Source organism: Sturnira hondurensis, unplaced genomic scaffold (genome assembly GCF_014824575.4).
Source record: "Sturnira hondurensis isolate 20B ecotype Veracruz unplaced genomic scaffold, ASM1482457v3 Scaffold0022179, whole genome shotgun sequence".
In the NCBI taxonomy this organism is placed as follows: Eukaryota; Metazoa; Chordata; class Mammalia; order Chiroptera; family Phyllostomidae; genus Sturnira; species Sturnira hondurensis.
In genome coordinates, this window is record NW_028094810.1 from 195,489 (window position 1) to 221,672 (window position 26,184).

Sequence of the window (26,184 nt, forward strand, 5' to 3'; positions counted from 1 at the left end):
TCAGGAGGCAGTTGGTCAAATTTATTGATTCCTACTAAACGTAACCCAAAGAACACAGGAGCAATTCTGTACATCTCTAGAAACTCACAGCTAGCTCCAAAACAATAGAAATTTTAAACTACAAAAGATGAGTTGTATTCAGCAAATATAAAGGGTAACTTCAAGCTGTGTTGAACGTTTATCAGACTATTTACAGTGCCTGGGCATGGACTCAGATCTCGCCAGCCTCCTTCTCCTCCAACGTCTTCCCGTTGGAGCTCTCAAGCCTCCAGTCAGTGGCCCGGCGCTCACTCCGCCCTCGCTCCCAGGACTCCTCCCTTGATGCCCGCTCTCTGGAGAACCTGGGAAAAGGGAACAGAGGCTCAGCAGAGGCTGATGTCTCCCTTCTGACTGTCTCCTCATGTGCCAACAACTTGGACCCTCAATACCAGGGAAGGCCAAAACCCACTACACCTGGTAAGGCTCTCGGACAGTCCCAAGAGCAGCCAGGACTGCCATCCTGTGTCCAAACCACAGCCACTAAAAAGTGACATTTGCAAAGATTTCTAGTAATAGCTACTAATATTAATGAAGCAAAAGAAAACACAACAAAAGTCCACACCTGGGATATGATCCATTATGTAAAAACACAGTGAAAAAAAGTGCTAACACTAGTTATGAGTGGTATTTTTTCCCCCATAGAAAAACCACAAGGGAGGTAAATAGGGCCTGGTCAGGATATAAATCTCAGGGGCTCTGCCTATCCAAGTGACAGTGAGTGAATAGCTCCAAGTGAGGCAGGCAACCAGCGGGGGTTGTCCCTGTGTGTAACCACTTCCACAGTGTCTCAACTGTCCCATCCCTGAATCCATCTGCTGCTCTTAGATATTAGTTAGCTAAGGGCTCCCAGTGCTCTGGGCCCCATTCATGACTCCTGGAGGCCCCAACCCTCAGTCCCACAGATGCCCAGCCAGTCTCCTGAGGAACAGGTAGGGCCAACAGGCTCAGGCCCTGATGACAGACCCCACCAGACCCTGGGAACACAAAGAGAAAGGGCTCACTCCTGGTTGCAGCTACTGAAGAAGTCAGAGTAGTTACTTGTATTTCGCACTCCGGTCCCTGGAAGCCCGGCGGTGGCCCCGGCTGTGGCTCCGGGAGCGACTGCGGTGGCGCCGGTGTCTGTCTCGGGACCAGGACCGGGAAGACTTTTGTCGTTCTCTGGAGGTAGATCTTGACCGCCTCCGACGCCGGTCCCGGGAACGTGATCTGCAGTAGATGATCAGAGGCTCTGAAGGCTCTGGTGGCCCCACCTCAAACACCCTCTTCTCTCAGCACGTTCTGCTTGATAGTTACTACTGATGCCTCTCCTATCTTCCCACGGATTTAGAACATGGGTCCACAATGGTCATATCAGTTAATCACTGGTCAGAAAAAATTACAGCCAGATCCTTCCCACCAATGCTTCTCAAAAGCATTTTGCCAGGATACCCCTGGCCACCAGAAGACCTCAGCAGTGCCCTCTCATTGACAGTAAGTCTTTCTGCTGCACTAAGCCCCAATCAACCCAACAGATGGGGCTTGAATCTCACCTTGCATCCATGACCGTCACAACCCAGCTCTACCCATCAGATAATAACTGTGTAGTTATAAAGGTTAAGTATTAAGAAAAACGCATATAGAAAAGAACATCTGACCTGAGAACTCTTAAATGGATCTAGAAACCTACCTCCTGCGATCTCTGGTTCTTGATCCAGACCTAAAATAAAACAAAAAATGAACAGTTTCTCCCAAACATCCCATCCCTCACACCTAAGGGGAGATGCCCCAAATCCACGAGGTGAAGGAGGGAAGGCTTCCCACAGAAACCTGTAGTCTCCAAGCCGCTCGCTCACACTCAGACTGGCAGGACCAAGTGTCAATGCTCACAGAACGAAGCCTACCCCCAACCCTCAGCTCCTAAATGCTTTCTGGCAAAAGGACAGGACCAGCACCCTGCGTTTAGTAACTGGCTCTGGAAAGTCTTTATAGCAGTATCACAGCTATGTAAATAGCCCCCCAAAAGACCAAAAATTAAACGAAAGCCTCAAGTGTTAAACACAGGCTCACTGCCATGTAAGGGTCACATGAGCTCCTCGGGAAATAGTATTCAATCAGTAATCCAAAAAATACACACTGCAACAAGATCTCACTTTACAGTGTTCTACAGCAGAAACTTACATGACTGCCACCAGTATATGCTGAGGAGGAAGTGACAAAAGACACTCATAAACTAGGTGGCTTGAGGTGATTTGATACAGGCTCTTGAAAAGTAGTTTCTGTAACGCCTACTAATATTTATGTACTAAATTTGTCCCCAAAATCCTAAGGAATAGTATATAAAACACTCAAATATATACAAAGATGATCTTTAGAGTATTTGTTCAAACAGTTTTTAGGATAGGCAACAAAAGCAAAAATAAACAAGTGGGACTATATCAAACTAAAAAGCTTCTGTAGAGCAAAGGAAACCATCAAAATATAAGAAAATATTTGCAGCCCTGGCTGGCATGGCTCAATAGATTGAGAACCGGACTGTGAAGCAAAGGGTTGCTGGTTCGATTCCCAGTTGGCACATGCCTGGGTTGCGGGCCAAGTCCCCAGGAGGGGGCACGTGAAAGGCAACCATGCATTGGTGTTTCCCTCCCTCCCTCCCTCCCTCCCTCCCCCCTCTCTCTAAAAATAAATAAAATAAAAATATATATATAAAAAAATAAAAATTAAAAAATCTGCAAATCATGTATCTGAGCTTAAATATCCAGAACATAAAGAACTCCTGTAATTCAAAAGAAAAAATTCTAAAAAAAAAGAAAAAAGAAAAGAAAAAATTCTAATAAAAAAATGGGCAGAGGATCTGAACACTTTTCCAAAGAAGACATACAAATACCAATGGGTACATAACAAAGGTGCACACATCACTAATCACTGAGGAAATGCAAATCAAAACCACAATGAGACACCACCTTTCATACTGGCAATCATCAAAAAGACATTTAAGTGCCCTGGCTGGTGTAGTTCAGTGGATTGAGCACGGGCTGTGAACCAAAGGGTCGCCAGTTCGATTCCCAGTCAGGGCACATGCCTGGGTTGCGGGCCAGATCCCCGGTGGGGGCCATGTAGGAGGCAACCACACAGTGATGTTTCTCTAACTCTCTCCCTCCCTTTCCCTAAAAATAAATAAAATCTTAAAAAAAAGACATTTAAGTGTTGGCAAGAATGTGGAGAAAAGGAAACTCTAATACACTATTGGTGGGAGTGTATACTGATAGGTTAGTGCAGCCACTATGGAAACCAGTAAGGAGGTTCCTCAAAGAATTAAAACTAGCACTACCAATGACCCTGCAAATCCACTTCTAGGCAAAGTACTCCCTCTTATCCTTAGTTTCATTTTCTTTGATTTCAGTTACCCACAATCAACCTCAGTATGAAAACATTATAGGGAAAATTCCAGAAATAAGTTTTGAATTGCACATGGTTCTGAGCAGATTATGAAATCTTGCAGCACCCCACTCCATTCTAGACAGCATCCATTTGTCTAGTGTATCCATGCTGCAAACATTACCCACTTGTTAGTCACATTGTAGCCATCTTGGTCATCAGATCGACTGTTGAATTACGGCAGTGCTTGTGTTCAAGGCACCTTTATTCTACTTACTAATGGCCACAAAGAGCAGGAGTAGTGATGCTGGCAATTTGGATGTGCCAAAGAGAAGCCATCGAGCGTTATGTATACATAGGGAAAAACCACATATTTAGGGTTCAGTACTACCTGTGGTTTCATGCATCCACTGGGGTCTTGGAATCTATCTCCCACGGAGAAGGGGGTACTACTACTGTATTTGCCTAAATGAAATGAAATCACTATCTCAAAAAGATACCTGCAACCCCAACCTAGTACTTACTGAGGCATACAAGAATAAAGAAAATGTGATACACATACACAAGGAAATGTTATTCAGCCAGACAAAAGGTAGAAATCCTGCTATTTGTGATGTCATGGATGGACCCTGAGGGCACACTGCAGGCATTATGCTAAGTGAAATAAGCCAGACAAAGACAAATACTATATGATTTCACTTATATGTGGAATCTAAAAACCCTCAAACTCTGATAGATAAGGAGGTAGGGAGAGAGGTGAACGAAAAGGGTAAAGATGAAGGGAAAAAAGAATATTCAGTTATTATACATCACTGTAAGGACATATCGCTGGGGGACAATCTCAGAGATCAGGTGAATGTTCCACAGGTACCCGTGCACACAGGCACAACCAAACCACAGTGGTCACCTGTGGAAAAAGGGATTTGCAGGTTTTTGCTCAATACATTTTTATACTCTTATTGAGTCTCTTTACAACCAGAATCTGTCAGGTAATTAAAATAATGAAAAGAAACACAAAAAACACAATAAATATTTATTTGTTCTTTTTCACTTATGCACTGAGAAATTCCTTCAGCAAAGCCCAGTTGCTGGGCATTTCCAGCAAAATGAACTGTGCCAAATACGAGTTACTCCTGCCTCAATTCTCTTCCCTGAACTCTGACCAGACTCAGCATCTTTAGCTTGGATGTCTCTTAGGCATCTCAAACCAAGTATAGCCACAGCCAAACCATACTCCCCACATTCTCCTTACCCCAATACACTGCTCTCAGTCTTCCCCACCTCCGTAAGTAGCTACCATGAGGCCACTTTATTCCCCCTTTGCATGCCTCACAACAGACTACCAGCAAATCCTATCAACTCCCCAGAACACAACCAGACCCTCCCCATACTCACCTGATTCAAACTGCCACCGCTTCCTTCTGGACTCCTCCAGCTAACTCCTTACTCTTCTCACTGATTCCACCCCTATCACCTGCACTTATTCACAGCAAGGCAGCAGGTCCCACCCCCCTCCCCTGGTCCCACATCACTCAAGTCAAAGCCAGAACCTAAATGGCCCCAGGTTCCTACCCCCACAGCAAGACAGGGCAGTGTGACAATACATGCTCCTCCTTGTCCTGTTTGCTGAGTGCTACAGCCACAGGAGTCAGGGTGTGGTAGGTTCCTCTCCCTCTTCTGCTCTTTAGCTCTTGGGAGGGTCTTACCTTCCCAGATAAGAATTAGGGCTCTCAATGCAGCTAGAGATGGCCACACTGGCCTTCTCTGGGCCAGCCAAGACTTTGCTGGACTGAATAAGCTGCGATTTTGCTTACTTTCTTTTAATGGTGACTTAGATACTGAGGAGACCTCAACTGTTACCAATAGCACTGCAATGTAAGGAGCAGGGGTTTCCTTAGGTCCGTACCTAAGGTGCTATCATGGACTCACCTCCTGCTGAGGCGCTCCTCCCGCTCCCTCTCTTCTCGCCTCCTCAGGCGATCCTGATTTCTCTTCTCCTGTTTTTCAGCCACAGTTTTCTAAATAAATGAAAAATTGGCAAATGAGAGCAGAGTAAGTTATACCAACTAGAGTGTGAATACTGTTTAACAAAGCACGCTTATATGATCTCCGTATTGGTAATTTTTATAACAAACCGCACATTCCAAGGTACAGTACTTCTAAGTCACAGGAAATGTATCATATTGCTTCAAAAATCAACCCAGAAGCCCTAGCTGGTGTAGCTCAGTGGACTGAGCACGGGCCTGCGAACCAGAAGATCACGGTTCGATTCCCAGTCAGGGCACATGCCTGGGTTACAGGCCAGTTCCCAGCAGGGGCCAGTTCCCAGCAGGGGATGCACCAAAAGCAACCATACATTGATATTTCTCTCCTTCTCTCCTTCCCTTCCCTTCTAAAGATAAATAAATTTAAAACATTTTTTAAATTAAAAAAAAAATCAACCCAGAAAATTAGTTTTTTGTCCAAATGAGACTCCACCACTTTTGTAGTAAAAGAAAACTCAGGTGTCTGACCAAACACATCTTGCTGTCGGGAGCCAAGCTCCTGCTGCAAATGAACAGCTTGTTGTCAAGTGCTGAGTGCTACAATGGCTTTAGACCTGGCTCACAGGGACAGCAGGCCAGAAGTGGACCATGAACCTCCACAACTGGCTTTCAAAACAAAGCTTAACACATGGCTCACCAGGCTTGGCTGTGAACCCAACAGAAAAGAAAATGCAACGGGCAGGAGTAGGCCTTAGGAAACTATACCATTGGTACACAATCATCACAACTTAGCACAAAGCACTATGTCCAATCTGCACATGCTCCATATCCAACATCTTTCAAAGCCTTTCAATGGCCTGATCTCTGACTAATGAAATGAAGTCCTGAAGGAAGTCAGAGCCAGTGAGACAAGCAGCCACCAGTCTTCCTGTGCTCATGAAGGCAGAAAGAACGATCTTATATCTCAGTGTGGATTGGAGCCTGGCCATGTCCCCAGGAAAAGAGGGCATGGCAAAATCTGGGAGAGAGGCTAAGGGAGCACATTTTCCAGATACGAGAACCTTCCTGTCTGACACCCCAGCTCTACAGCTGGGACTCCAACCACCTTGGTCCTGGAGCAGGCACACACAATGGACAGGTTAAGGTTAATGATCTACGTCTCAGCACCTCTGTGTCTATGCATACTCTTCCTAAGTGGATATGACTACAAAGAGACCTGCAGTCTGGCATCATTTCCTTTCCAAACCCTTCCTACTCCTTAAAAAACTACCTCTTCCTCCCTTGACAAAGAAAGCCCCTTTTTTAAAAGGTTTTATTTTAGAGAAGGGGGAAGGGAGAAAATGAGAGAGGGAGAGAAACAATGCGCAAGAGGAGACCTGGCCAGCAAGCCAGGCCTATGCTCTTACTGGGAATGGAACAGGTGGCCCCTAGGTTCACAGACTGATGCTTGATCCACTGAGCCACACCAGCCAGGGCAGCCTGACTATTCTCATACCCCTGCATCTACTAGTCTGTGGCCTTGAAGTGTGAACATCTCTGATTACGGCGCAGAACTCCCTCCCTTCCAAATATATTTTCTGTTGTTAGTTTAATAGCTACTTACAAGTCTGTAATATATTTGTGTTATTTTCAACTTTCAGGATAAAATTATGAGTTAATGTGGCATAGAAATACAATTTATAGAAGAAATGAGAATATAACATTTCCAAATACTAAAAAGATTTTTGTAATGGGAATGATACTGGACAATAAATTGTTATTTATGTTTTACTGGCTATATAAAGCCAATTTTTTACATCTTTGACATCTATTTACATCTATTTTTACATCTTTGATACTCATAAACTTACAAAGAAAAAATCCTCACTTAAAAATATGTAATGAAGGGGCTGGTGTGGCTCAGTGGATTGAGAGCTGACCTGAGAGGCCAGAGGATCCCCAGTTCAATGCCCAGTCAGGGCTCATGCCTGGGTTGCGGGCCAGGTCCTGGTTGAGGGTGTGCTAGAGGCAGCTGATCTGTGTGTCTCTCACATATCCATGTTTCTCTCCCTCTCTTTGACCTTCCCTTCCCGTCTCTCTAAAAATAAATAAAATCTTTAAAAAATGTTTAACAAAGTATGTAATTTTTCAAAATTCTTTTGGGAGCACAGGAGTAAAATGTGTCAAGACCAGTGGCTGAAGATATCCTTACCACCACCTCATCCAGTGCTGAGGTCACATATCACGTTCTGCTCCTTGGATGCAGAGCCCTCTCACCCACTGCTACTTCCTGAGAGGCACATGGGGTCTGGGTCTTGATTAACACACTGTCCTATCATAGCTGCCATGTGTCTGTCCTTCTACCAGACTTCAGGTGTCTGGAGAGAAGGCCTGCCTATTTCCCAGCATCCCAGCTTCAACACACAGCATACAACAGGGAAGACTCGTCAGTTTGGAGAATGACAACTCTAGTATCTAAAACACGTTCAATTTTCCTTCTGTAGTCAACATGTCAAATGTTTTACAGTCTAACCCAGGGAAATAATCTTAAGTTGGCTCAAGGCAAGGGCCAGGATGTGTCACCTCCCATCTAGCTTAACCATTCTCCATGCATCACCTCTGTCCATGGACAAAAATTAGAAACTGCTGGTTCTTCCCTACCTCTTAACAAGTTATTTCAGAGATGTGCAAGAGATGTTTGCATCCTGTCCTGGACTCTGCCATTACCTTCATAAAAAGGGAGTGCAGACTAAAAAAGTACCCTAGGCCCCTTATGTTTCTTGTATGAAAGAAGTGATGAATTGAGCATTTTATTATAAAACTCATGGGCATGAGTTTTAAAGTGGCATGTTCTTAAAGCGGGTCAAAACAGTGTTCAAAAGGGAAATAAATGTGAAGATCACGAGACTTCTCAGGTTTTTCCAGAAACAAAATACATTAACGTACCCTCAACTGATCAAGCTTCTCACGGATCTGAATGAATCCCAAGTGTAATTTGCCCCCAAAGTGGTCTGCAAGACGACGGTCATTGTCATGGAGACCAAGGTAGGCTGAGCAGACTTCACAGACACGTAATTTCTGTTGCTGAAAACTGGATGCAGGCATGGAATTTCTGTATTCTTCCTGGAGAAAGAGAATAGAGTGATAAAAGTGCCACCAAATATGGCACTTAGGACAACACCAAAATGGAAATATCTGAAAGGACAAAGTGACTTAATAAAAACTGGATCATTTTCAAAGTTTGAGATATTCTTAACCAATTCAATTTCCTCATTTACTTAAATGAACCAACAGCCCTCTCTGGGTAGATCATTTGGTTAGAACATTGTCCCAATATGACAAGGATATGAGTTTGATCCTTAGTCAAGGTACATACAGGAATCAACCAATGAATACACAAATAAGTAGAACAAAATGATGTTTCGCTTTCTCTCAAAATCAATTTTAAGAAATTAAAAAAAGAAAAGAAAAAAAAAACCAACAGTCAATTCCAAAGCAAAAAGGAAAATTCAAAACACTCAGACAAGCAGGTGCTGCCTGTTCTCAGAGGCTAGGAGTAAAGGCAGGTCTCTCCTAGGCACTGTATGGAGCTCTATGAGGAGAAGAGGGGAAAGAAAAGGAGAATCTCCTGGCTGGTGTAACTCAGTGGATTGAGCATAAGCCACGAACCAAAGGTTCACCAGTTCAATTCCCAGTCAGGGCACATGTCTGAGCTGTGGGCCAGGACCCCAGTGGAGGCCACCTGAGAGGTAACCACACACTGATGTTTCTTTCCCTCTCTAAAAATAAATACAATTTTTTTAAAAAAGTGAATCAATTTCCTAGAGACTTAAAAACACACACACACAAACAAACACCCATACACACAAAAACAAACCAAATAAATAAGCAAAAAACTCAAGATCTACAGAATCTGTGTTCTAATATCTAGGAAACTACACCCGAGTGCAGCCTCAAAAGATAAAATTCAAAAGGACAAATACATTACACACTCTCTTCACAGAAAGACGTGCATACAACAAAATGAACTAAACATACTCCCCCTCCTATAGCCACTGCAATCTGTGTTCAATCACAATTAACTCACTCGGACTCAAAAGACGTGAGACACGAAAGAAAATAAACCACAACATGGTAACTGCTGCTTGTACCCAAGTTAAAACACACTTTCAAAATCCAGGTTTAAGCTATGCATTCCAATAGTCATTTATCCTTATTTAAAGGGAGACCTGAATGTAAGTAATCTATTAATTCACACATTCAAAACATTTCCTAGTAAGTGCTAATTAAAATAAGATACTACATCACTCAATAAACTGGCAAAGATACAGAGAAAAAGTCACTCTCATTCATACACTGCCGGTAGAAAGAGCCTGTATCAACTAATGTGGAGTGCACTTTAGTGACCTACTAAAGTGGGACACGTTATGTGCCAATAAAAACTCTAGAACACTCTCACATGCACTAGCAGACAAATGCAAGGACATTCACTGTACAACTATTTGTAGAGATGAGAAACCCCCGCCCTAACCAGTGTGGCTCAATTGGCTGGGTGTTGTCCCACAAAGCAAAAGGTTGCTAGCTTGATGCCCAGTCATAGTATGTGCTTAGTTTTTCGGATGATTCAGTCCCTGAAAGGGGCATGAATAGGAGGTAACAAACTGATGTTTCTCTCCCTCTTTCTCCATCCCTTCCCCTCTCTCCAAAAAATAAGTAATTAAAAATAAAATATATCACACAAAAAAGACGAGAAATCCCAATAACCTACAAAACCATCAATGGACAGTCATGTTCATAAAATGGAATGTTATAGAAATAAACTAAATGAACAAATCTATAGGCAGCATCATCGAGAGATCTCACAAACAATGCTGAGTTAACAATCCAAGTGGGGAGGTGTAGGTAGACACAACACTGTGCCTCCTCGCACAACCAAAATAAGGACAACAAAAATTCACAAACAAAATAACAACCAGAACTGACAGAAAACTGAACTGTATGGAAGTTGGACAGCCACTGAGCTGAAATAGACACATTCATCCAGACCAGCAGGAGGGACTGAGTCAGGCGGCTGAGCGGAGAGGGGTTGTAGCAAAAGAAACGGTGACATTGGGCGTGCAACATGGCAGTGGGTAGACCCTGGGTACGCAGGCAGCAGCTGACAGACGCTGGGCGCAGGGTGGCAACGGGAAGACCCAGCGAGGCAGCAACTGTGAAGTGAGGCACTGTGCACAAGGCGGCTGGCTGACTGGGCAGCAGTCCCACATTCACATGCAGAACTGGGGAGCAAGACAGACCGCGCAATCCAGGGTCCCAGTGCCAGGAAATAAAGCCTGAAAGCACCTATGGGGCCTGAGGCGCAGGGAGAGACTCCCAGCCTCACAGGAAAGCAAGTTAAAGAGACCCACAGGGTCCTAGAACGAACACAAGCCCACACACCCAGGAATCAGCACCGGAAGGGACTGAGATCTGACAGAGAGCAGAGCAAGTGCCATTGTTAGCTCTCTGACCCCGACCCCACATACAGCATCACAACCCAGCAACTGGGTTGCCCCACCCTGGTGAACACCTAAGGCTCCACCCCTCATATGTAACAGGTGCAACACAATGAACAAAATGGCCCAAACAGAAGAAGAGATAAAAGATCCACAGGAAACACAGCTAAGTGATGAACAGATAGCCAACCTATCAGAACACTGGTGATCAGGATGCTGACAGAATTGGTTGAATTTGGTCATATATTAGATGAAAAAATGAAGGCTACTCTAAGTGAAATGAAGAAAAAGGAACAGAGAACCAATAGTGATGGGAAAAAAACTGGGGCTCAAATCAATGGAGTGGACCAAAAGGAAGAAAGAAACCAAACAGAAAATAATGTAGAAACAAGAATTCAAAAAAAAAAAAAAAATGAGGAGAGGCTTAGGAACCTTCAGGACATCTTTAAACATTCCAACATCCAAACTATAGGGGTACCAGAAGGGGAAGAGAAAGAGCAACGAGTGGGAAACTTATTTGAACAAATAATAAAGGAGAACTTCCCCAATCTGGCAAAGGAAATAGACTTCCAGGAAATACAGGAAGCTCAGAGAGTCCCAAAGAAGTTGGACCCAAAAAGGAACACACGGAGGCACATCATAATTACATTAGCCAAGATTAAAATGAAGGAGAGAATCCTAGAAGCAGCAAGAGATAAGGGGACAGTCACCTACAAAGGAGTTCCTATCAGACTGTCAGCGGATTTCTCAAAAGAGACCTTACAGGAAAAAAGGAGCTGGAAATAAGTATTCCAAGTCATGAAACGCAAGGACCTACATCCAAGACTGCTCTATCCAATGGAAGGGGAGATAAAGTCCTTCTCAGATAAGGTCAAGTTAAAGGAGTTCATCATCACCAAGCCCTTATTATATGAAATGTTAAAGGGACTTATCTAAGAAAAAGATTAAAAACATTTATAGTAAAATGACAGCAAACCCACTATCATTAACAACCACACCTAAGACAAAAACAAACTAAACAAACAACTACAACAGGAACAGAACCACAGAAATGGAGATCCCACGGAGAGTTAGCAATAAGGGAGTGGGAGGAGGAGAGAGGGGGAAAAGGTACAGAGAATAAGTAGCACAGATGGTAGGTACAAAATACACAGGGGGAGGACAAGAATATTATGGGAAATGTAAAAGCTAAAGAACTTAAGACACAACGACATGAACTAAAGTGGGGGAATGTGGGTGGGAGAGGAATGAAGGGGGTGAAATGGGACAACTGTAATAGCATAATCAATAAAATATATTTTAAAAATAAAAAATAAAAATAAAAAAACCTGGCTGGTGTAGCTCAGTAGATTGAGCGTGGGTGATCCTTTTCACCCGAGGATCTGTTTGATTTTAGAGTGAGAGGATGGGAAAGAAACATCAATGGATTGCTTTCTGTATGCACCCCAACTGGGAATCGAACCTGCAACCTTTTGGTATATGGGATGATGTTCAAACAAACTGAGCCACCTGGTCAGGGCTATGTAGAGTATTTTTTAAACACATCCCCCCACACATAAACACACACATGCAGTTTATTGGGTAAACATGTGAAATAAGGTAAAAAGACAGAATTGAAGATTATGTTACATGCACACTAATACCTGCCTCTGGAGATGGAGAGAATTGTGACTAGAGAGGGGAAACACTAAGAACTAGAATTTCCATTATAATGTGCTACATCCTTTATTAAAGGAAAAAACCTTAAACAAAAATTATAAATAGGGTGGCAACACAAATACTTGTGATACTATTCTTTCCCTTTCTATAGTTCTGAATCTTTGAATGCCACCCTCTAATATTTCTCAAAATAAATTCTAATTATGCTGAGTGAAAAGCCGATCCCAAAATAGTCACACACTGTATGGTTCTATTTATATAACATTCTTAAAATGACCAAATAGAGACATAGAGCACAGATTAGTGGTTGCTACAGGCAAGAGAAGTAGGTGTGGCTATAAAGGACAACAGGGGAGACCTGTGGTAATGGATGTTCTGTATCTCGACTCTATCGATGTCAACATCCTTCCTATACTAGAGTTTTACAGCACCAGGGCAAATAGGGTAAAGGATACACAGGATCTCCCTGTTCTATTTCTTAACCCTGCAACAACTAAGAGCAGAAACAACCTCATAGGCAACACACCACCACAGAGACCAGCACTGCTGAGGCCTCACCATGCCATCCTATCTTGTGGGAGATTTTATATGGTGCTGCCTACTGGGAGCACTCACAGTGATGGGGACAGCAGCAGGGGCAAGAATGCTAGTAGTCCTGAGCATGAACAGCCATGTGTCCCACATCCTGCTCCTATCTCGGCTGTCTGCAGACATCTATGTGGAGAACTCCACACCTACAATTACTTTAGCCAAAGTATACACCTCTGAGCCATCAGAGGATTTTAGTTGTCTGCCTGGTTCTCTGAAGCAGGAAGAACTGGGCCTCAGGGTATAGTAAGAGGCCACGGAGCATCTCTCTGACTCTCTTGCCGTTCGTTCTGGTAGAACGGTCAGCAACGTGAGAAGCCTGAATTTGCGCTACATATAAACACAAATTTCCCATTTAAGTATAAAGGAAATTAGTTCCTATTTAAGACTTATATTTTAAGTTGGGTGTAAAATGTAGATATAAGTCATCACCATGGTAAAGCCATTCAAGGTATCTGATTTGCAAATATCAACTGCAACTGTCACATGACTTCAATTTGTCTTTTAGTGTGATCACATCTAAGCATTTATATACAAAAATATCAGATACATATTGTGAATCCTTTTGTCTCTTATGTTCGAGAATGGATTATAGAACTTCCAGGCAAGATGGAGGTGCAAGTAGACATGCTTTGCCTCTTTTGCATAACCACACAGAGAATTACAGCTAAATCTCAAAACAAGTAACATCCAGAAATGTCAGAAAATCCAACTATATGGAAGTCTGACAACCAAAAATTTAAAGAAGTCACATTCATGCAGATGGGTAGGAGGGGCAGAGACAGGCAGAGGTGAGGAGACACAGTGTGGTACAGAGTTGGTGGCAGCAGAATGGGCAGTCTCACACTTGTGTGATGGATAAAAATCAGGAGGAATATCTCAGGAGAGAGTGATCCGAGGCCAGACCCCGAAACCAGGGTTCCAGTGCCAGGAAGACAAATACTCACAACTTCTGGATGTAAAAAACCAGTGGGGGTTGGGGCAGCAAAGGAAACCACCTGATTTTCAGGAGACTCCGCCTAAAGGGCCCACAAGGTCTTAGAACATATGCCCACATGGGATTCAGCATGAAGGCAATAGCTGGACAAACCTCCAGAAACCAAACAGTGGCACTGTCCCCTCTCCAAGCCCTCCTCCCAGACACAGCCACAAAACAGTGAAGCAGGTTGCCCCAACCTGGCAAGTACCTAAGGCTCCACCACACACAATTTACAGGTACCTTTTCTACAATAGGCCACATTACTAAGACAAGGAGTAAACAGCTCTACCTAATACACAAAACAGCTCTACCTAAGAGACAAAAACAAGGAGGATGCCCAATTTGAGACAAAGGAATATGGCCCGAATGAAAGAACAGAACAAACCCCCCCAAAAGAACTAAGCAAAACAGAGATAAACAACATAGCAGATGTACAGTTCAAAACACTGGTGATCAGAATGCTCAAAGAACTCACTGAGTACAGCAACAACATAAAGAAATAGCCCTGGCTGGTGTAGCTCAGTGGATTGAGCACAGGCCTGCGAACCAGACGATTGCGGTTCGATTCCCAGTCAGGGCACATGCCTGGGTTGCAGGCCAGCTCCCGGCAGGGGCGAGTTCCCAGCAGGGGATGCATGAAAAGCAACCATACATTGATGTTTCTCTTCCTCTCTCCTTCCCTTCCCCTCTAAAGGTAAATAAATAAAATATTAAAAAAAGAAAGAAATGAAAGTTATACTCAATGAAATGCAGAAAAATTTACAGGGAACCAACAGCGAAGGGGAGGAAGCTGGGATTCAAATCAACGAATTGGAACATAAGGAATGAGGAAGTATTCAACCACAACAAGAGCTAAAAACAAAAGAGGATAGTATTAATAAGCCTCTGGGACATCTCCAAACATACCAATCCAAATCACAGGACTGCCAGAAGAAGAGGAAAAGCAAGAAATTCAAAACTTATTTGAAAAACTAATGAAAGAAAACTTCCCTAATTTAGTGAAGGAAACAGACAAAGAAGTCCAGGAAGCACAGAGTCCCAAACAAGGTGGATGCAAAGAGGACCACACCAAAACTTGTAATTAAAATGCCAAAGGTTGCCCTGGCTGGCGTAGCTCAGTGGATTAAGCGCGGGCCTGTGAACCACACGACCGCGGTTCGATTCCCAGTCAGGGCACATGCCTGGGTTGCAGGCCAGTTCCCGGCAGGGGACACACCAGAGGCAACCATACATTGATATTTCTCTCTCTCTCTCCTTCCTTTCCCCTCTAAAGAAATAAAATCTAGGAAAAATTTTTTAAAAAATGCCAAAGGTTAAAGATAAAGTGAGAATCTTAAAAGCAGCAAGAAAAAAGCAGTCAGTTACCTACAGGGGAGTTCCCAGAAGACTTTCATCTGATTTCTCAAAAGAAACTTGGCAGGCTAGAAGGGATTGGTAAAAAATACTCAAACTTGTAAAAAGCAGGGACCTACAGCAAGGTTGCTCTACATAGCGAAGCTATCATTAGAATAAAAGGGCAGATAAAGAGCTTTGCAGACAAAAAAACCCTAAAGGACTTCATTATCACCAAACCATTATCATATGAAGTGTTAAATGAATTTATCTAAGAAAAAGATCATAACTATGAACGTTAAAATGACAACAAGCTCAACTATCAACAACTGAATCTAAAAGACAAAAACAAACTAAGCAAACAACTAAAACAGGAGCAGAACCAAAGATATAGAAATCATTTGGAGGGTTATCAGCTGGGAGGGGGAAGAGGGAGAATGGAGGAAAAAGTACAAGGATGAAGAAGCAAAATTGGTAGGTACAAAGTAAGAAAGGAGGATGTTAAGAATAGTATAGGAAATGGCCCTGGCTGGGGTGGCTCAGTGAATTGAGCATCGGCCTACGAACTGAAAAGCCGTAGTCAGGGCACATGACTGGTCAGGGCACATGACTGGTCATGGTACATGATTGGTCAGGACACATGATTGGGTTATGGGCCAGGTCCCTACTTGGAGGTGTGCAAGAGGCAACCACTCTATGTTTCACTCCTTCTCTTTCTCCCTCCCTCCCCTCTCCCTAAACATAAATAAAATCTTTTAAAAAACAGCATAGGAAATAGAGAACCCAAAGAACTCATATGTATGATCCACGGACACGAACTAAGGTGACAGGGGGGAATGCTGGAGGGAAGGGGATACTGGACAGAGGGAGGCAAAGGGGAAAAAACTGGGACAACCATAATAGCATAATCAACTTATATATATAAATTACCTCTATACATATAAACAGAGCATAATCAATTTATACATATAAATTGCCTATATATATGCATTTTCAAAGATTTTATTTATTTATTTTTAGAGAGGAAGGGAAGAAGAGAGAGAGAGAAATATCAACGTATGGTTGCCTCTCATGAGTCCCCTTGCTGGGAACTGGCCTGCAACCCAGGCATGTGCCCTGACTGGGAATCGAATTGCGATTGTGTGGTTCGCGGGCCCGCATTCAATCCACTGAGCCACGCCAGCCAGGCTATATATTTTTTTAAAATGGGTTTTAGCCCTGGCTGGTTTGGCTCAGTGAATTGAGCGCTGGCCTGCAAACCAAAGGGTGGCCAGCTGGATTCCCAGTCAGAGCACACACCTGGGTTGTGGGCCAGGTCCCCAGTTTGGTGCATGTAAGAGGCAACCAAATGTTTAAAATAAGCCTCTCGCACACACTGATGTTTCTCTCCTTCTCTTTATCCCTCCCTTCCCCTCTCTAAAAAATAAATTTAAAAAATTTAAAAAGGGAACTCATTATACTATCTACAAATATTACTTACGAAGGCGTTCATCTGCCACTCACATGAAGTATTATCTCATCACCACCTTCTAACAAATGCTGGTGACCTCAATTCCAGCCTGTACCAAGGTATTCCAGAAAGCAGTCCTGAGAGTCTCATCATGAATAACCCCAATGCTCCTCAACTTATCACTATCTCAGGAGGCATTGCTCTAACACCCATGGGCCCTTGGCACTATCCTATTATGTATACCATGCTAAACCAGGGGTACAGTAATAAAACCAGACTGCACCAGGGCACCTAACATGCCATCTCATCTCTACCTGACCCACCCTGTCCCTAACACTTTGATAAACTTTTGAGTCTATGGATCTCAGCTAAGTGACCTTCAGGATCACTTCACTCTACCTGGAGATGCCTTCCAACTCGAAGTCACTGTCAAACTCAGACCCCATTTATTTTAAGCGTCTACGTTCACCTGAATGAATCTTACCCAACTGTTCACATTCCCTTCTGTCTGTGTCCTGATCCCCTTCCATTGCCATCTCCATGAAGAAAGGATCTCTTTTGGTTTACTCACACATAGAAAAATGCCTGGCACTGAGCTGGAGCTTGGCAAGCACTTACTAAAGGAATGTATCTTATGCTCCCTCAGGCTCTTCCATTCTTAAGCCATTTCCAATTCTATTGGTGAGGATTCAAGAACCACAGGGTATCCAACAGATACAATAACCCAGGAAAAAATGGTTGTCAGTAATAGAAACACTGAGCCCTCTTGACCTGTTCCACTATCACACTGCTAATGTGTCCTGGCCAGGAATTGAGGCCAATACCACTTGAATCTACCCCAACCTGCCCTGCACAGGCTCTCTCTACTGAAGATGCAGTGTCACTCGAAACACCCAGTAAAACTGGTCTCTGGGACCTTTTGACAGGATATGCTAACACTACTTCACAGGCTCAATACTCAGGACTGTACTCCACATGTGGGAATTATGCTCAGAGCTGGCAAGTGACTGTTCTTAGGCAGTAAGACAAACCCAAGTGTGCACTGAGATCCTGTCAGTAGATCACCTTATTTTAACTCCTTCCTAATATCAAGAAACAGAGGTGTGGTTTAATTTCAGCCCAGATAGTTCTCTCTCTGGAGTTACTGTTTTCCCTTTCTCTAAGACATTTTTCTCACTAACCTCAGCTTCTTTTTTCTTTGCACGGACTTTCTCCACTTCCATAAGAATTTTCTGGGATTCATCCACATTTCCTTCTGCTCCCAGCTGTTCAGCTTTGGCAAGAAGTTTTCCTATTTCTTCATTTAACTCATGTACTTTTTCTGCCTGAGGAAAGAAAAAATCTGATAAGTAGACGTCTAAAAACAAAAGACTTTTAATACAATAAAAATGAATGTTTCTCTCACTGTACTAAAAATGAAGTCTGTTCCACCAAAAAGAGTCGAAGATCCTCAGTGGATCACATATGAATTTTGACAATTACGACATCCTTATTGTCAACAGTGAGACTGACCGTAAAATAAACCTATGCACTCCACCCCAATAAAAGAAGCAGTATCTCTGTCACGTCCAATACGGTTACAAGAATCAACACACTGGTCATATTATAGGCTGACTCTTTTTATGTCTTCTTCTATCACAATTTGATCTTTCAGGTAAGGGTAATAAAATATCTAGGTTGAAATACACAAACTTAAACTGTAAGCAAAATGCCTATTTGTATTTACTTTCCAAAATAAAATAGCACCCTTAGTGCAGTTAGCAACTGCCATTGCTTTTAAAAAACTGAAAGGAAAAAAACAATGAACAGACTCAGTTCCACTGAATAGGAGGAACAGAAGTATAATGCAGCTAACACTCAGGCCAATTATATACAGAACTACCTTCATTCCATGATACAGATGTACCAGTCCAACCATTTACCCACTGGCCCCCATTTCCTGTTTTATGTGGGATGTTAAAAAACAAACCTTTAAAGAATACATATATCCGGAGGGGATGAACAGAAGCAGTAGCTGTTGGGGGCTGAAAATCTCCCTGACAGCCTCCCTCCTTACACCCAAGGTGGCGAGTAAGACCCACCCCCAAAATGCACTATCAGTGCTGATGGTGAGCTGTTAGCCTGTTGTTAGCCCAGTTCTAACCAGTGATTTGTACCAGTAACTCAAAGCAAAAGCCTCCCAGGTATACCTTTGCAGAAACTTCTGCACTGATCTCTTCCTGTGTCTCTGCCAGCCGCTTCTTGGCAAGCTCAGTTCTCCGATCACACTCAGCAATAAAGGACTCCAAGTGATCCATTGCCTAGCTCAGGAGAAGCAGAGAACAAGAATCAATTACCTATATGACCTCGGAACCCAATTGTTCGACAGGAAAATACTCCTGGGTTGGTTTCTTAAAGCCTGTAGGTTCAGTGGGAAGATTTTAAACTACATTCCAGCCAACACATCCATAATCACATTAAATCAAGGGGTTATGTTAAAACAAATGATCACTCAGAAGTATGGTCTTCTCATCTATTTATTTCCAAAATTTGTAAAAGGACCCCCATCCCTCAATAACATTTCCAAGAAAACACTGAGGAAAATTACAACACTTGGCCATAATGAATATAGTGTTCTCTGAGGGACAGAAAAGGCTGGCCTGAGACTGTTGTTAGAGCCCTCCTCTGGTGAGCTGTGGGAAATGCAGATGATGTACTCACTGGTCTTTGTGAGCCACGCAAATATTACCCCTCATGTTCTGAGGGTAGAGCTCCCCCTTCCACCTCAAAACAAAACAATAGAACAAATATTACTGACAGCTGTGAATAAGTTTAGTTATTGCCTACTGTCTAAAGTAGCAGGAAAATTGGTATACTACTTACCAAAAGAGATAAAGGAAAAGAAACTCTAGAAGTCTAATTGCTTATTCTGAAGAGTTGGTGGGCAACAATAAAATACTAATTACCAAGATGTAACATATGCTAAGCAGTTACTGTGCCATACTAATCCAAGGCCCCAACATAACCTCACATATATACAAAGAGCAAACCACTTGTCCCATTTTCAGGCTACAACCAGTGATAAGCAGCACTTCCTAAATTACATCCACGAAGCACCCTGCTAATGTTGGCAGCATGTTAAATGTGAAAGCAAGTAAATACAGCCATGGAGGACAGGGTCAGACAGTATGATCACTTTAAAAAAAAAAAAATATATATATATATACACACACACACACACACACACACACACACACACATATATAGAAAGAAAATTTGGGGCAAAGATGAAAATAAGGCAGGTGAAAGTTAGGTCAACAGACCAAGTGGTGGTAATCTATATCCCTTCCCCCAAAGATGGCAGGAGAGAGCAGATCAGCTGTGAAGAAAGTGAGCAACAAGAATCATTGACCCTGGAATGGCCAGTAGGTAGGTTCTCTGGAGAGGGTTATGGTCTCCTCCAGAAATTTAAATACTCTTTTCAAGCAAATACAATTCTTGAAAGTAGGTCAAGTCAGGGAAGAGGCTCTACGATGATGCCAAGTCCCTGAGGACACATCATCAGTCACCGAGGCCAACACTCAGATTAAATCAAGGGGCTTTTGATTTTAGAACTCAGGATCTCTTTCCTCTTGTTGGTCATCTAATTATTCTATCGGAATAGTTCACTATGTTCAAATCAAACAATCAGGAAAGCAAATGACTGGCATTTATTTGCCTATACGCACTGTCTTTCCTGAGAAATGTAGAGTTCTGACTCATCAGGATCAAAGTGCCCATGAGTTGACACGGTTCACAACCACCTGTGCTAACCTAGGAAAAAAGCTATGACCTGAGGTACCCCAGGTTCACTATAGACAGGCACTGAGACTTGGTGCAGAGCCCTTCCAATGTCTACACAAATGAGCCGGCTCACACCTGAGACAGACCCAGGGATCCACCCACCAGGGACTGAATGAGGAATAGATATTTGACAATGCTGCCAGTGTCTTTACCAATGAGAGAAACCACTTATACCTTAAGCAGAATCCAAACTAGCTAGGCAGGATCAAGAATCAGAATCAGACATCTAATAAGCTATAAACTAAATGGTAAACTCAACAAAATAGAGTAAGCAGATCACAGAGATGTCTTTTAACTGCCAGGTTCTTTAAAAGACGAGTCTCTGTTCTATTACTCATCCTCTCTTCAACAGGACTCTCATTTTCAGAATGGTCCCTAATCAAACAGCAGGTCTCTATGACTTTTTTAAAAAGGTACTTGAGTCTAAAACTTAAGTGCTAATTATAACCTAACACTAGACTTCCGCTAAGATGGAGGCATAGGTGGAAACACTGTGCCGTCTCCCACAACCAAGTTTGAATACAACAAAGGTTTTGAGAACAAAGACACAGCCAAAGAACAGAAAATTGAATTACACGGAAATCCAACAACGAACCGTTCAACTGGGAGAGTAAGAGGGGCGGAGCCAGCAGCGGAGCAGGGTCGGGCAGGAAAGATCCCCAGACCTAGGCGTGCAGACAGCCCGGGCTCAGTCAGGGTGTGGGGCAGACTGACCGCGGTCGCACATTCGCGCACAGTGAGACAGACCATGCAGGCCCCAGCAGGCAAACCCAGTGGTGGAGGGCTGATGGCGGTGGCACACTCGAGTGCAGTGGGATGAAACGCGCAGGCCCCCCGCCCCCCATGACGGTGGCAGCTGTGGCACCTGTGGAAACAGCGGGAGGAGGCTGCAGAAGGGACGCCATTGCTCCTCTTTGACCCCGCCCCCCCCAACATACAGCGTCACAACCCAGCGACTGAGTTGCCCTGCTCTGGTGAAGACCTAGGGCTCCGATCCTGCTACGTAACAGGCATGAACAGCCCAAAAGATGGCTCAAGAAGAACTCAAAGTCCCAGAGTCGATAACTCTAAGTGAAAAAGAAATAGTGAACCTCTCAGATACACAGTTCAAGACACTGTTTATCAGGATGCTCACAGAACTGGTTGATTATAGTCACAAATTAGAAGAACATATGAAGGCTAAACTGATTGAAATGAAGGGAGATGAACAGGAAACCAATAGCGATGGAAAGGAAATTGGGACTAAAATCAATGGAATGGACCAGAAGGAAGAACGAAACATCCAACCAGAAAGGAATGAAGAAATGAGAATTCAATAAAATGAGGAGAGGCTTAGGAACCTCCAGGACATCTTTAAACGTCCCAACATCCGAATTATAGGGCTACCAGAAGGGGAAGAGGAACAGCCACGAGTGGAAAACTTATTTGAACAAATAATAAAGGAGAACTTCCCTAATCTGGCAAAGGAAATAGACTTCCAGGAAGTCCAGGAAGCTCAGAGTCCCAAAGACGTTGGACCCAAGAAGGAACACACCAAGGCACATCATAATTACATTGGCCAAGATGAAAATAAAGGAGAGAATCCTAGAAGCAGCAAAAGATAAGGGGACAGTCACCTACAAAGGAGTACCCATCAGACTGTCAGCGGATTTCTCAAAAGAGACCTTACAGGCAAGAAGGGGCTGGAAAGAAGTATTCCAAATCATGAAATCCAAAGACCTACAGCCAAGATTGCTTTATCCAGCAAAACTTTCATTTAGAATGGTAGGACAGATAAAGTGCTTCTCAGATAAGGTCAAGTTCAAGGAGTTCATCATCACCAAGCCCTTATTATAGGAAATGTTAAAGGGACTTATCTAAGAAAAAGCAGATGAAAAATATGAACAGTGAAAGGACAGCAAACTCACAGTTATTAACAACCACACCTAAAACAAAAGCAAACCAAGAGGACAGCTAGATTAGGAGTGGAACCATAGAAATGAAGAACACATGGAGGGTTAGCCACAGGGGAGTGAGAGGAGGAGAAGGGGGGAGAAGGTACATAAAACAGCATAGACAGTAGGTAGAAAATCGATAGGGGGGAGGGCAAGAATAGGGGAAATATAGAATCTAAAGAACTTGAGACACGTGGTTATAAACTAAGGGGGGGAGAATGGTGGGAGAGGGAGTGTTCGGGTGGAGGGGAATGAAGGGGGGGAATAGAACAACTGTAATGGTATAATCAATAAAATATATTTTAAAAAATAATAACCTAACACTTACTAGGAAGTGATCCATCTTCTCTTATTCAAGGGTGATGAGATGAAACACAAACTATTAAGGGTAATTGAGCACAGCACTTTGACACAATAGGCACCCAGATCTCACTGCCCCTGCAGGGGGCTGTCCTTTGACACACACAGGACTGTCTGTACTGTTCCTGACTTCGCCTACCCAGCAGCAATGGCACTGGCCAGCAGTCAGTAAGCCTAAGACAAAACTATGTTGTCAGAATGGTCACAGCAAACATGTGCCCCTGTACAGTGTTGCCTATTCCACACATTCCTCAAAATAGTCATGTAGGGACTCTTAAGGCCTCCATTCCCCAGGTGAAGAAACTGAGATAGTTTCCCAACTACTAAGTGATGGTATCAGGATGCAACAAGGACCTCTGTGGTTTGGCTCCCTATACCTTAGTCCTCACAATTCAGAGGCAGTTAGGACCAGCACAGTTTCTATGAATAAAAACAGATGAGCCCTGGCTGGTGTGGCTCAGTGGATTGAGTACTGGCCTGCAAACCGAAAGGTCTCCAGTTTGATTCCCAGTCAGGGCACATGCCTGGGTTGTGGGCCAGGCCCCCAGTTGGGGGCATGCAAGAGGCAACCAATCATTGTTTCTCTCATACATTGGTTTCTTTCCCTCTCTTTCTCCCTCCCTTCCCCTCCTTCTAGAAATGAATAAATAAAATCTAAAAGAACAAAAACAAAAAACAAAACACAAACAAAAAAACAGATGAAACAATTTGTCCAAGGTCACATAAAAACTAGGTACAAACAGAACTGCTCACATCTGGTATATTAAAAATTGTAAATTACCATATTTTTTGGACCATAAGACACACCTAGGATTTAGAGAAAAATAAGAAATTTTTGAAGCAAAAAATGTGGTAAAATATTTAAAAAACATAATACATAGTATTTCACCAATGTAAATGTAAACAGAACTCAACAGCAGCATATTCCTCCCAAATTTGGGGGTGGGGAGGAGTGCATTTTACAGTCTGAAAAATACAGTAGTTGATATGGTGTACTGTTCTAGAAACCTGTCAAATAAAATATCATGGAGCAAGACAAGAAGGTTAATTGCATTTTCACTAAATTAAAGAGAAACTAAATTATTTTACTAAATTATTTACATCTTCAACATGTAAATGCTGAAGAAATATACTGCTTTGTAACTTTTCCACAGGTTAAACTAATGAATTAACGTTGCTATTTGCCAGTGTTCAAGCTGAGAAACTTGAAAATGTATTCACACGCAGATCACCTAACACCAAGTATAACACACCCTCTCTCAGGGAATTCCTAGACAAAACACTCAAAAAATCAAGGCCTGGCATGCCTAGGCTGAGAGCACACTAGGCTGGAGAAGCTAATGTGAACACTGGGAGGAAACCTCTCCCGGATAACACACCTGAGTTTCGGGTGGCTCCTGGGTGGAAAGGTGCCAGAAATACCATCCATCAAGGTGAAACTGAGGGTACAGGCAGGGAACACTTCCACAGAGAAGTATCTTTATGACAACTCTGTCAGGCCCACAAAGAAATATGTTTTTATACCTTTTGGGTCTCTGGCTGGCAAAGACCCAAATTTTGGCAACTCTGTTAGTGAAAATGTAAAGATTCAATTCTCATGGTCTCATGGGTGGGAGCATTCGCTAAGGCACTATCAACATGACAAACACACACCGTTCTGACCAGTTTCATTTCTAGAATCTTTCCCAGATACACGCATGATGTGCCAAAGTGTAATGCAGTGCACACCATGATTATCACATAATGTAGATACCACCCTCTTTGGAATACCATGTAGTCACAAAAAGGAATATAAAAACTCCAACCAACAGGAAATACTCTCAAAGACATATTGAAAAGTTAAACAAAAAGGAGGAGCAAGTACAGAATAAGTGTGGAGTAGACTACTGTTCATGTTTTAAAAAAAGGAATATAGCCCTGGCTGGTGTGGCTCAGTGGAATGTGCACCAACCTGCAGTCTGAAAGGCTGCCAGTTCGATTCCCAGTCAGGGAACACGCCTGGGTTATGGACCAGGCCCTCAGCTGGGGATGTGCTAGAGGCAACCAAGTGACCTTTCTCTTGCACATCAATGCTTTTCTCCCTTCTGCCACCAAAAATAAATTTTAAAAAATTTCTTAAAGGAATATAGATATATTTTCCCCTTAGACATCTATATAAAGTTAACTGAAGAAACATAAAAACTGGTCACCTCTGGCAGCTACCAGGTGGTTGAAGAACAGAGCAGGAGAAATCTTTCACAACATACCTTTTATAGCTTTCAAATTTTGAACCATGTGAATGTTTTCCATTAGTAAGAGATGCTGCAACCCTAGTGAAATAACTGATCCAAGGCAATAATCCTCCACTACTATTTAAAGCATTAGGCCAAAGGCTACCTGGGACATTTACAATCAACAGTTCAAGCTGCCTGAAACACCTAGGCCCACTGATCAAAGTACCACTCAAGGTGCAGCAACAGGACATGCACAGCTCTGTCCCTGAAATATCCTAGCCAAAGAAGAACTGGTAAACCAATGATGGAGCCTCCAGATCTAATTTCTAGGTTACAGAGAATTTCAAAAATGAGGGAAAACAGGTTGTAACTCAGGACTTCCGACAAGATGGAGGCATAGGTGGAAACACTGTGCCTTCTCCCACAACCAAGTTTGAATACAACAAAGGTTTAGTAAACAGAGACACAGCCAAAGAACAGAAAATTGAACTATGCGGAAGTCCGACAACAACAAACAGTTCAACGGGGACCAGTAAGAGGGGCGGAGCCAGCAGCAGAGCAGGGTCGGGCAGGAAATATCCCCTGACCCAGGCATGCAGGCAGCACCGACCCAGTCAGGGTGCAGGGCAGACTGACTAGGTCCCACATTCGCGCGAAGTGGGACAGAACGCGCAGGCCCCGGTGATGGTGGCAGCTGCGGCGGCAGCAGTGGGAGGAGGCAGACAAGACCGCCATTGCTCCTCTTTGACCCCGCCCCCACCTACAGCATCACAACCCAGTGACTGAGTTGCCCTGCTCTGGTGAACACCTAGGGCTCTGCTCCTCATACATAACAGGCACAAACAGTCCAAACGATGGCTCAAGAACTCAAAGCCCCAGAGCCGATAACTCCAAGCGAAAAAGAAATAGCGAACCTCTCATATGCGGTGAGTTGATACGGTTGATACAGTTCAAAATACTGGTGATCAGCCCTGGCTGGTGTGGCTCAGTGGATT

General features: G+C 43.2%; 1 protein-coding gene and 1 long non-coding RNA gene across 8 annotated transcripts in view; both read right to left on the minus strand.

Moving 5' to 3' along the window:
• LUC7L (LUC7 like) overlaps window positions 1-26,184 on the minus strand; it is a 52,514-nt gene continuing 26,330 nt past the window's right edge. For 6 of the 7 annotated variants that reach the window (XM_037034593.1, XM_037034592.1, XM_037034591.1 and 3 more), the window contains exons 5-11: window positions 19,050-19,160; window positions 18,042-18,185; window positions 8,304-8,480; window positions 5,323-5,411; window positions 1,706-1,735; window positions 1,078-1,245; window positions 1-341 (exon numbers count right to left, since the gene is read on the minus strand). In XM_037034593.1, coding sequence (XP_036890488.1) covers window positions 212-341; window positions 1,078-1,245; window positions 1,706-1,735; window positions 5,323-5,411; window positions 8,304-8,480; window positions 18,042-18,185; window positions 19,050-19,160 — 849 coding nt within the window. In that variant the 3' untranslated portion in view covers window positions 1-211. Of the gene's footprint in view, window positions 342-1,040; window positions 1,246-1,705; window positions 1,736-5,322; window positions 5,412-8,303; window positions 8,481-18,041; window positions 18,186-19,049; window positions 19,161-26,184 lie in introns of all 7 variants that reach the window. The other variant, XM_037034595.1, reaches the window with a different exon arrangement.
• Window positions 21,091-23,482, minus strand: LOC118978881 (uncharacterized). The gene is made up of 2 exons (XR_005064799.1): window positions 22,934-23,482; window positions 21,091-21,130 (listed from the first exon to the last, which is right to left on the minus strand). It is a non-coding gene; the product is annotated as an uncharacterized LOC118978881 (long non-coding RNA).